An 11,679-nucleotide genomic window follows, 5' to 3' on the forward strand; every position below is an offset into this window, starting at 1 on the left:
ACATTTGAAAAACAGTTACAAAATGGAAGAGGAGAACTGAGAAAATAGCATTTTTTAAAAAATTTAATCTGCGCTCAGTCGTTACCGACTCTGAAGTGACTGCTTGGACGAGTCCTTGCAGTTTTCAAGGCAAGGTGTTTTGGAAGTGGTTTGCCAGACCCTCCTTCCTAGAGCAGAGCCCAGCTGGCGAGCGCAGGAGGCGGAGTTTCCATTGCTTTGCGTCCTTTTCGGGCGAGCACAGTTTCGCGCTTACCAGCAACTGCTCCTGACTTCTTTTGCAAGGTGCCACCAGCATTTTTCCTCCTACCAGAGTGAGAGTCCCCATTTATCTACTCACGTTTACTACTAAAATAGTAGTCCTTATTTAGTGGCTGCCTCATATAGTGACAATTCACAGTTACAACAGTTACAACAGATGAAAAAGTAACTTTGTGACCAAGCCTCACATTTATGACCTTTGCAGGTCTGTAAAGCAAAGGAAAGCTGAAGTAAGATCATAAGCACGGTTGTGGTTTCACTTAGCAACTGCTTTGCTTAATGAAAAAGTTGCCAGTCCCAGTTGTGGTTGCTAAACAAGGACTACCTGTAGTGAAAACTTACGCAGAGGTATGGGACTCTGTAGCCCTCCAGATAGTCACCAAACTACACTTTGAGGAACCCAGCCCATATGGCCAATGAAAGGGGATATCAAGAGCTGTAGTTGGGTGATTTCTGGGCAGCCACAGCTTCCTGACCCCTGCCTTGGATTCAGATTGACCACTGCGACTGTATCCCCACCCAAGAGATGGAAAGGACTTTTCTTATAAAATGTAGTGTTAATCCTCTAAAAGTTAGATAAGTTATCCAGGATTAAAACTGCAGTCTTATCAGAAAAGTCCTTCCTACCTGTTGGGTGGGGATACAGTTGCAGATAAGCTATGGGACGTGATACAAAGGAGCTTCTGGGGGCGGGGGGACAGTGTTCTGATTCCCTTGCTGCTCCTGTGCGGTCCAGACATGAGCACTCACTGATCTTTAACAGGAATTTGCACTCATTCTGAAGTGGAACATTTTTCCCAACCTGGCGCCTTCATGATACATGGAGACCATATGGCTACCTACCATGGCCAACTGGGAACTCTGATCTCAACACATCTAGAGGCAAGAGGTTGGGAAAGGCTAGTCTACAGACTGAAATATGCTAGATGCAGAATGGATGTTTACAGGACAGTGATTAAAATGTTGTACTGCTCTGGTTTATAACCTAGCCTGTCTGCTTTGTTCCTTGTCAAATGAAAATGCACAACGGAGGCTACCAGCAAATATCAAGGATGGAAAAAGGCCTGATTTCTGGAACCTAGAGATATCTCACAGAGACAAGACCTCTTTTGAGCCTTTCCCCACCTCAGAAGAACAGTTTCTATGGGAAGAGCAACAAGAAAAACAGAATTGGGGATAGCAGCACTAAGCTATTGGCCCACTTTTCCCACTTAATCCCCCTTCCTTTAATTGCATTTCTAGCTTAATCTAGCTCCAGGCAGGAATTTTTATTAATAATTGACTGGTTTAGCTATTTGTGTAAGTTTCCTGTCAGGCAAACACATCCAGCTTTTGTAAGCCCTCCTCCCACCTCCATGGCAAGACCAGGGAGAGATATTTTTTGCAAATATTTCTCTCATTGTTTGTCAGCTGGCTGACATGAGTGACAGGTATAATGCTTGAAAACTTTTGATTTGTGGCAAAAACATGCCTGCTTACCAAGCTGGCTGAATGTTGGATGACTGAAGGGAATTGTGGCTCTGCAGCAGAGCTCATGTAAAAAGGCTGAGATCCAGCCCCAGGCATCTCCCCTGAAAAAGACCAGGTTGTTGTAACCGGAAAAGCCACCTTCCATCCAAAGGCCTGAGCAGCCTCTGCCCAGTCAAAGTAGATGATGCTGGGCTAGAAGCTCAGCTTTTTCCTCATCTGGATCCCTATGGATGTCTCTGGGTAGAATTCCTATGATCCTCAACCCAGAATATGCTGACTTCGGAGAGTTGTAGTCCAACACATCAGGAAGGACCAAGATTGGGAAAGACTGACTTTGGAAGATAACTTTTCCACATATTGACTGTCTCCTTTTCTTTTCCTTTCTTTAATTTTACACTAACCATAAATTACCTTCTCCTCTCTCCAAATTTCCTTAGCTTTCTGTCCTGCCTTCCCTATATGGAAGTGTGCATTGTCCATCAACCCACTACTTGCTTTAGAAGAATGCAAGTAACCTACCATTTCAAAGCAGAACTCATTCACCACATGCGATGCAACTGTGTTTTTCAAAGAAGGACGGTGAGGTTATCTTTACTGGATAAAAGGAGAGTTTTCAAGATTTCCTCATTATTTTCAGGAAGCTGAGTTCTCTGAACACTGTTTTCATGTGGCGGAATAAATTGTAGTATAAGCCTACCTCACTTTCATGCAAATTTTATAAAGCATTTAATCTGTGACCAATATCTTTTGAAAGGCACTGATTTCCTGAGCTCCAGTGCCTGATCAGCTAGCCTTTGGTATCCCATTCAGAAAGTTGATATCTGACACTCGCACAGAGCCTTTCATTTCTAATGCTCTATATGCCTTTACTCACGAAGTCTGAAGATGAGATGAATGCCTCTCTGCCCCTCCACTCCAAACACTTATTTATTTTAAATTTGCAGAAAGACACAGCTGGTGTAGGGGCTGTTCACAAATGTTTGGTCTTGGAGAGTTTTGAATTGGAGATGGCTGTTCTACCCTGTTCAGGCAGAAGAGTTTCCTGTTTTTGCTCTACTTTAAAGAAGACTGAATTAAGGTACTCTCTTAAATTGCCCTGCAGTGTTAGATTATAATTAAAAACTCACCTGAGGTTTCATTTACTTTTTGCCTTATTTGTCAGACACTAAACATGCCTAAAAGGAGTAGAACAATCAGCCGGAAGAGCAGATTGCTAGAATTCCCAGATCCCTCAGGGAATCTGGCTGTCTTTGACCAACTACTACCTCCCCAATTCCCAATGTTGTTTATAAGCTGTAGATTTGGTGGGTCTTTAGTCAGAATCAGAGCTGAGGTTTTAGTTGCCTTATTTCCATATGGAGCTATCCAGGACAGGGCGAGAGTTTCCACCCCTAAATCAATTCAGTGTTATAATTCAGTGGTAAATCTGCTCCTTTAGAACATTAAGCTTATTTTCTGTACATATATACATACACATCATGTTTTTCCCTTTCAGATTAAGCTATGATATGCTTTCTACCATTAGGAACCATCCTAGTTGCTTATATCATATCCATATATCACTTTGTGTGCTGGCTCTTGTTTTTTAAACTCCTCGCCTCTCTTTTTTTGGAGATCTCATAAATACCATCCATCTTCTTCCTCTTGACTCATTCACTCTTCCTTCATATTTTTGTTTTGCAATTTAATCCTCATTCATTCTCTCAGTGCTTTGTATCCAAACCACACTCATCTAGCAACCGTTATTTCTTCCCTTATTTTTGTTGTTGTTGTTTACCACACTCACTTTTTAAATATCCCATTCTCACTGGTTAAACTTACTTTTATATTTCTCCTGACATTCCCAACTTTTACCTCTATATAGCAAAATGGGAAAAAGCATCACTTTTTTTTGTAAAGGTACCTTAATACTGGAACATTAAGTTAACTAGTCCCCAGGGACATGAAATATTTTCTCTACAAAACAAAATTAAACCATACACATATGAATCTAGTTTTTTGAAACATAATTTTCTTTGATTGTTTACTTTCTGAAAGTACCATCTGCTTGATTATTTGGATGTAACCGATGTCTAGATGGGAAACCACCTGAGCTATATTCCACCTTGAAATAACAAAATGAAAGAAAGACAGAATATAAACATATTAAAATAAAAAGCACATAACAATGACTTTAATATTTTTTGTTCAGAATTCAAAGAGGATCTGGCTGAAAACTGCCCATAATCATGACTGTTAGTATGTGGAACAAAATACTACAGACTGAGAAAAAAATAAACAACAAACTATGTTGTATCATAGTTATACAAATGGTTACAATGAAACAAAGTTCCCTTATTGCTCATTGGAGTTTTTTTCTAAAAAACCAAAACAAAGCAATAACATTCCCTCCAATTTCTGTGGGATTATCCCATTGATCTTGATAATAACTCCATAAATTAGGCTGAGCTTCATGTGGACTAAGCTGAAGACTTGAGTTCACTCTACCATTCAATCTACTAATTCTCACTAGTTGCATTTTGGTGATCCTGGTTTTACAGTTCTCAGCTGTACTTTTAATACAACGAACCCATAGAATCATAGAATCATAGAGTTGGAAGGTACCTCCCCTGAAGGAGAAGAAACGACTCCACATGATAACCTATTCCACTGACAGGTCTTCTCAGTTTATATTTCATCAACTTTCCTGACTCCACCTATACAGGTATGTAGTAGGGGTGGGACGTATGGGAAGATTGTGTTTCAATAGCTTTGTGCATACTCTACTAATTATAGTACAACACTGTACTAATTCAAACACATTCTGCCGTTCCCCACTCCAGTATCTTGCCAGCATTAGGATTAGTGAAGAGAAATGTCAGGTGTGTCATTCTGCAGAACTGAATGTTGCATTTAATTAACAGTTCCTGTTAATGTTTAAATGGGAAAAACAGCTTAGTACAGCTTGCTGCTTAGACCATTTGATTCCTATGGTAACTCTGACATCAGTGCTCTCTCCTGTATATCAGACGTGAGCGCTGCACCTGTTTGGAAACGTGCATACACACAATCATTGTGGCAACAGATATGTACAAAATATAAATCATGACAAGGATGTTGATCCCAAAGCCTCTGTAAACCTAAGTGCAAAAGTGGAAAAAGAGGTATATCCTGTTAAGAAAAAGTGTTTTATTGTGTTGCTTAGTACCAGGTTATAAAGGGTGGGGGAACCTAATGATATAGGAGGCTGGGAGAGAAGAATATGTGGAACCCTAGTGAGGGATAGCGATAAGCTGGAAGAGGAAGAAATAGGAGCTTTAAGAGGGTAGCAGGGAGTGGAAAGGGTGACCAGCTCTCAACATTTCTATATGAAAGATTGTTGTAATCCCCTCCGCCATTTGGTCATTGATTCCCTTGACTGGCAGCCTGCAACTCACCAAAAGGTGGCTTCCCTCAGCTCTGGTTGCAGAGAGTGAAGGTTCTAAGGTTTCCAGAACGTTGGAGTTCTGAAATAGCAGGCCTCCGTTCTGCCCCATAGTCTGTTATACCTGGAAAGAAAGGGCAGACATTTGAATTAAACAACTTCAGGCAACCTAACCAGGAATGGTCCCCAATCTCCTATATCAGAATAGGAAAAAGATATTCTTTCATTAATCTGCCTTTTGTCTGTTTTCATGTTCTCTACTTAAACAATATTTATGTCATCAAACTGATGTATGTATTGCAAATTTATTTGATTCCCAACAGGCATACATAAATGAAGATATTCAAATAATAGCTGGTATGTTTATCTGGAAGTGGTATGTGATATCTTACTTACATCATGACATTACTTGTCATTCAGTTGGCTGTTGGTGCTCTTTCTTAAAATTGTTAATGTCATGCTACTGAGTGGCTTGGTTCACGTCATGTGTTAGATATAGAGTAGTTTGCTTGCTTTAAGCTTTGTGTGTTGTGTAAACCCAACCACTACTATTGCATGGATGATGCTTTTGTGTGATGTGTGAACTCTGCCAATTGTGGCTTGTCAGCAAACTATGGTTACACAAACTATGCTCTTGTGCAATGTTTGTCCAACTGTCCTCTGTTTTCCCTTACACAGATTTCTTATTTAATGGATTCCAGAATTTTGGTATATAATTTAACAGTACGTCCATCTTCTTAAATCTTATGTCTCTTCCCAATACCATATTAACAACTTTATGAATATTAAACCAAACCAGCTCAACTGCAAAACAACCCCAGATATATGAGTCAGTGTCCCCTTCATAATATAGTTTTCAGCACAGGGAAGTTAAGACATAACCCATGCTAAACATCATCTGGAGTGTCAAACATTAAAAAAAACTTTAGTTGAATTAATTGCATCTTAATATTGTATGATACAAATGTCACATTTTAGCTCATTGATTGGTTAAGACAATATTCCAGTGTCTGGATCTTATCTTATTAGTGCAATTCAAGACTATTTTCACCATGTCTTTGAAAATATTTTTGCTTTCCTGTTGAAATTGTGCGGTATGATATAAAGGGAAGGTAGACAGCCAGAAAGGCATCTGTACTTTCTCAGTGTGGCAAATTGAAGAAACAAACCTGATGACAGTGGAGTGGACATTATTTACAACAGGGTCCAGAATTGTAGCACTTCTTGGTTGGCTCCCTGTGAGGCCTTGAGAAATTGTGATGACTCCATTATATGTTAGTTACTTGAAAGAGTTTATATAAACCCTTTGACAGATAGATGGTATGCAATCCTAGACACAACTTGCCATCTAAGAGTTGCAGCTCCCCCTCCCACCCACGTTCCCATGGCCTTTAGTGGCTGGTGACTCCTGATTTCAATTAGTTGAAATATGGCAGGAATGTATCCCCCTAGCAGGGAACTGACCTGGGCTTTCACCCTATGAAGTCAATGGATGCTGTAATGGTAAGTCCTGGGGGTGGAGGAAAAGGCATGAGGTCAGAGTCCACATGAGGTAGACACCCTCCCTCCCCAGCTGCATTCTTGGTCAAAAGGAGACTGCCTAGATCAGTTAATCAGGACTTCTTTGTCTGTCTGGCACTTTCTCCCAATTTTACGTCTACTGGTATTTACTTATCAATGAAGATACAATTGAGTTCTGTCCTACCAGTGTGATAAAGGGGGGCTTGGGGTGAGATTGGATCCCATTACTTTAGCCCCTCACTATATTTCAACACACATGTATTCTGAGGCTCTTTCTGCATATAGTAATGCCAATGAGCTAAGGTTTCAATCTGCATCCTCTGAAAAAGCGTTGATGGTACAAACTGTAATAATATATCCATAATGCCATGTGCTGATGAGAAATATGGAAGGCATGGGGATTCAGTATAATAAGGACAGCAGCAATCTTGTCCTCTCTCATGTTTGTTTATAATATGCCAATATGCCACATTAGCATTTTTAATGTTACAGATCAGGGCTAACTTCAATATAGTTTATCTAGACAGAAGAACATCTAGAGAAACTGAAAAAGAACACTGGGTTGCAGTCATGAACCCACACATACATTTGCAGTTGTGTGTTACACCATGGGGTTAACTCAGATTAGGCTCCAAAGTTCATGTAGCTCCAGATGTTAAGATTCTGCTATTCAAAGCTGTTATAGGAAAAGCTGGAGAACACATTTATCATGTTCCAGATATTGTCATTGGTTCTACACCTAGTCAAAGAATGTATAGTTATATATGCATGTACTGTATCTGTGTCTACTTCTCTCACTGAATTTTTAAAGCATTTATATTTCACTCTTCACCCTGAAAATCTCCCTGATAGGAAGTCCCCAACATCAGCCTTGCTCCTGGAAAGACATGATGCAAAAGGAAGATAAGCAGGAAAAAGAAAAAATATCCATACTGACTGAAAGTCGAACACATTTGGAAGCCAAAAGATTGGGGAAGCTGGAAAGGCAGATCCTGTGAAAATGACCCTCTTTGGCTTTTGGAGGTAGCTGCTATAATCAGGAAAATCACTAAAGAACATTTTAACTATGTTGCCAGCTGTGAGATGTTAAATATTGTCAGGGTAGTGCATACACCGCGTTGTGGCATTCCGTGTGCGATGCAACAAACATAAACAGCCCACAGTCTGATGTAGCAAAACTATACACAGACCTTTACTGTACAATATTTACAAGCCGTCTACAGAACTTACAACTGTTCATCAACCAGCACTCCAACACCCCACAACGAACACCCATGATGCATTGGGGTATATGCCTTGGTTTGTGCCGTGTCATGTACCTGCCACACCCTACAGGTGTGCGCACCTGGTACCCTGAGCTAGCAGAGCTGATGATGTAGGCAGCTCAGCTGTGCTCTGTCATTCCCATTCACAGAGACAAAAAATTCCTACTCCAGGGTATACCCTGACAAATATGTGTGGACTTGAAGAATGGAAACTGAAGAAGATGTAATGCTTATTTCTATGCTGGCTAGACAAGGTGGGCAACACATCTGGAGAGCAACAATTTGGCAAAGGTTAAGCAACTGTTTCATAAAGGAGTCACTACTGAATGATGAGGTTTCCGCTGTTATTGTTCCAGTCTTCTGCTCCCTTAACTTCAGTTCTTCCAGTGACTCAAAAATCATTCATAGGAATGATAGACACTGAGTCATCATTTGATATTTAAAGAAAGATTTTTTTAAAAAAATAAAGCTAGCAGTCAGCATAGGATCTGACCAGAGAGGAATGTGAACCTATTTCCATGATCAGGGATGAACAACCTATGCCTTCCAGATGTTACCAGCTCCAGTCAGTATAACCTATAATCAGTGTTGATGGGTAGAGTTGTAACTGAGCAATATTTGGAAGGTGGGCTGCACAGATTTCCATTCTGTGATGGAAAATTATGTTACTGGAGTGGGCAAGATCTGTTTCTGTAGTTGGATTTATGTTTGAAATAACTAGATACAGAACCGTAATCTTTCATTTTTAAGTGCAGATGTGCATCAACTTCCCCTTTTTCCACTTCATTTCTTGTAAGTCCTGTTTTTGCCCATCTTGTGTATTTCTTCAGGACATATCTGCAAAGATCAGAAAAATGTTGATGAGTAATATTATCTCAGCAAGAGGCAAAAGAAAGTCCTTGAGAAAGATCAGTTAGGGGCATCTTGCCAAAGAAGGGGAGAAACTTTGAGATTGGGGCCATGTGAGGGGCAGCCTGGAGGGCTGAATTAAGCCTATGGACAGGAGAACCCCCATCCCTGCTTTTATCATTTGATCTAAAGTTGCTACTTGTAAAGGAGCTCCTTCTGAGACTTGGTGCTCCAGACTATTGCTAGAAATTACGGAATGGAAAGCTTGCTTCCGCTAAGTTCATTCACAAGTAGGTGCTGAAAGCTGTTGGTTCAGCAGCACATGTAAGTGCATTTACCAAGGAGTTAGTACATCACACTTGTGCTTGAAATGGCAAGTTAAAAAGACTCATCACAACTTCCCAAATGAGTATACTTTCCTGCCTATAATTTAATGTGAGGGTCTTTACAAAAAAGTTAGACTCCCTTTAACGAAGCATCAATCTTTCTGATGCAAATGCAGAACTGGAGCCCTGTTCAAACAAGGTGGAAGCCAACCCAGTTATTTCCTGTATGTCTTAGGCTGGGATGTATTTTGGACAAATAAGGTTAAACATTTTTTTTAAAAATCTCTTTTTCTTTTCTTTTCCTGACAGTTATACTGAGAGTATCCATATTCATTTACCATTCTTAGAGAATGGTAAATTATTACACATCCAGGCAAAAAGAGATTAAATCTGTTTAAACACCTTTTTCTGTTGTTTCTTATCCTGGAGGTTATAGGGGATTTGTAAATGAAGTGATGTGACTGCATACAAAGTAATGTCTGTCTGTCTGTCTGTCTGTCTGTCTCCAATTGCCAATATAGAAAGAAGGAAGAGAGGTAGATAAGATGGATAAAATCAATATTTGTTCTCCATTCTCTAATATGAAGATCTCAGGCTTAAGTTCGCTGAGCGGTTTGGGGAAAATGTTCTGGTTTTCTTCCTAAACTACCTCACAAAGAATTTGATTTTTTAAAAAAATATCACCTGTAATTATACTAACAAATGTCCTTCTGTACGGCTATTTCAATGCAGAATGCACTCTTGCTTGTTCTCTACTACAGCTTTGCTTTCTTTGATATAAATATATTTCAACTGACAATTAAAATTAAAAATTAATGAAGTTAGTTATCTTCAAAAGTAGTAGCATTTTTAGTTAGCTTATATGTGAGCATATCAAGTTGTCTTATTCTGGGGTGGGTCCCTAGTCCATCCAGCTCTGATAATGCACGGGGGTATTCTTTAAGCCCATCCTCTAATATTTTTTAAAAAATCCCATCCCCTTACATTTCTAGCACATTAGGCAAATTAGTCAATATTAACAACAAAACAAAGAATTCTGAGATGCCCTAAATGTTTATTTTGGTTTAAGCTTTTATGGTCTGCAGTTCATTTCATTAAATGTGTGAACTGTCATATTGAATTAAAAAAATATGTGCCATAAGAGTGGAGGAGGACAGCAAACCAGCATTGCTTTCCACACAAAAGGTTTTCCATGCAGATCCAGTTCTTGACATCCTCAGATGGGGCTAGAACAGGATTTTGCCTGAAATTCCAGAGAATTACTGACAGGTAAGCAAGACTGGGAAATTTTTTGAAAAGTCCCAAAAGAAGGCATCGTCAAGACACTTCTCCAACACTGCCAAGAAAACTGCATTGGTATAGTTATTAGGAGTTGAGCTTGATTCAAAGGCATCTTAACTGACAACCAGTTAACCAGCTGTCTGACTGTGAGGTAGACCCATATGTTTTTGCACCTGTCAACTTCTCTTGAGGTCTGAATCCAGCAGAACCTTTCACGTCAAAATTTAAAAAAACGTTGCAAAGATCAAGTAGTACAAAGCAACACTACATCACTGAATATGCTATAAGATGCACCTCAACAGCTTCCTCACAAAGCAGTGGACGGTATTCACGTTTATCTGCTCTGTGCAAAGGAGGGAGAACGATTTCAGTTTTCATTAGAGAGGAAAATGAAGGATGATTTGCACATGAAGTATCTGCACGTATTACTTTAGTTGGTTCCCACGAAAAGCACTGATGATACGCCTTGGGAGGTGGCAGCTGTAGTCCCCCCAATGGGGCAAGGAGATTCCTGATGTACTGAGGGAGACAATCCTTCATTTCATGATAGAGCTTGCTTTTACGCCCCCATCACCATCATGTGCCCCTGTGTGCTTCCTCTCCTCTCTCCTCTTTCTCAGTCAGAGACAATTTCTCTTTGTCGCTCTGAGCCAGGAGCTGTAACGTGTGCCAGTTTTCTCTCCCTCTCCCCACTTGTTCTGGGATGCTGTCAGAAAACAGATCCTCTTCATCTCACTATCTCCCAGGCTGGGGCATGGGCTCTCTCTAGGCACGGTGCCACCTAGGTGGGGAACAATGGACTCCCCGCCCCGAGGGGTATGTTTAGGGGTTTTATCCTTGACATCCTGCCTCGGAGAGAGAGGCACCGAAGCGGGGAGAGGTACCTTGATCCACCCTCAGGCAGGCGCAGGGCAAGGAGGGAGGGAGGGAGGAGCAGCAGCAGCGGGGCGGGGGGGGGGGTGTGAGCCAGCCAGGCAGTCTCTTCCACTCTCCGTGCCCGGCGTGGAGCCGGCAGTTTGGGCATGGGGAGGATGGCTTGAGCCTCTGTCCCTTCCTTGAACAACGGCCCGGTTCCCTAAATTTTGGCTGTCCGGGGCAGAGACGGGGGTCGGACTCACCTACCATCACCGTGAGAACCTGGTTGGATGGGATGTACGGTGAATCTGGGGTGCTGTGAGGGGAGCCCTCGCCCCCTGCTCTCTTTTGCGCCCCCAAAGCAGCAGGGCAAGAGGAAGAGGAAACAGCTGCCAAGGGTAAGTACGTGGAGAGAGTCGTCGGGCAGCGCTCCGGAGGAAGCGGAGGACCG

The 11,679-nt window shown here is 41.2% G+C and overlaps 2 protein-coding genes across 9 annotated transcripts in view; one reads left to right on the forward strand and one right to left on the reverse strand.

Annotated features, from left to right (window-relative positions):
* RUFY4 (RUN and FYVE domain containing 4) overlaps nt 1–6,466 on the reverse strand; it is a 40,240-nt gene extending 33,774 nt beyond the window's left edge. Inside the window, exon 1 of the mRNA XM_088146395.1 lies at nt 5,145–6,466. The gene's annotated coding sequence lies outside the window, so the exon portion shown is untranslated. The remainder of the gene's footprint in view (nt 1–5,144) is intronic.
* A 4,895-nt stretch (nt 6,467–11,361) lies between these two features.
* Nucleotides 11,362–11,679, forward strand: part of TNS1 (tensin 1) — a 325,093-nt gene continuing 324,775 nt past the window's right edge. For 4 of the 8 annotated variants that reach the window (XM_088146384.1, XM_088146386.1, XM_088146388.1 and 1 more), the window contains exon 1: nt 11,362–11,626. In XM_088146384.1, the coding sequence (XP_088002510.1) occupies nt 11,519–11,626 (108 nt within the window). In that variant the 5' untranslated portion in view covers nt 11,362–11,518. The remainder of the gene's footprint in view (nt 11,627–11,679) is intronic. The other 4 variants (XM_088146387.1, XM_088146389.1, XM_088146391.1 and 1 more) reach the window with 1 other exon arrangement.

This window comes from Python bivittatus, unplaced genomic scaffold, assembly GCF_059951505.1.
Source record: "Python bivittatus isolate LINGU-HERP-01145 unplaced genomic scaffold, Pbiv_v1 ctg000480_np1212, whole genome shotgun sequence".
Taxonomy (NCBI): domain Eukaryota; kingdom Metazoa; phylum Chordata; class Lepidosauria; order Squamata; family Pythonidae; genus Python; species Python bivittatus.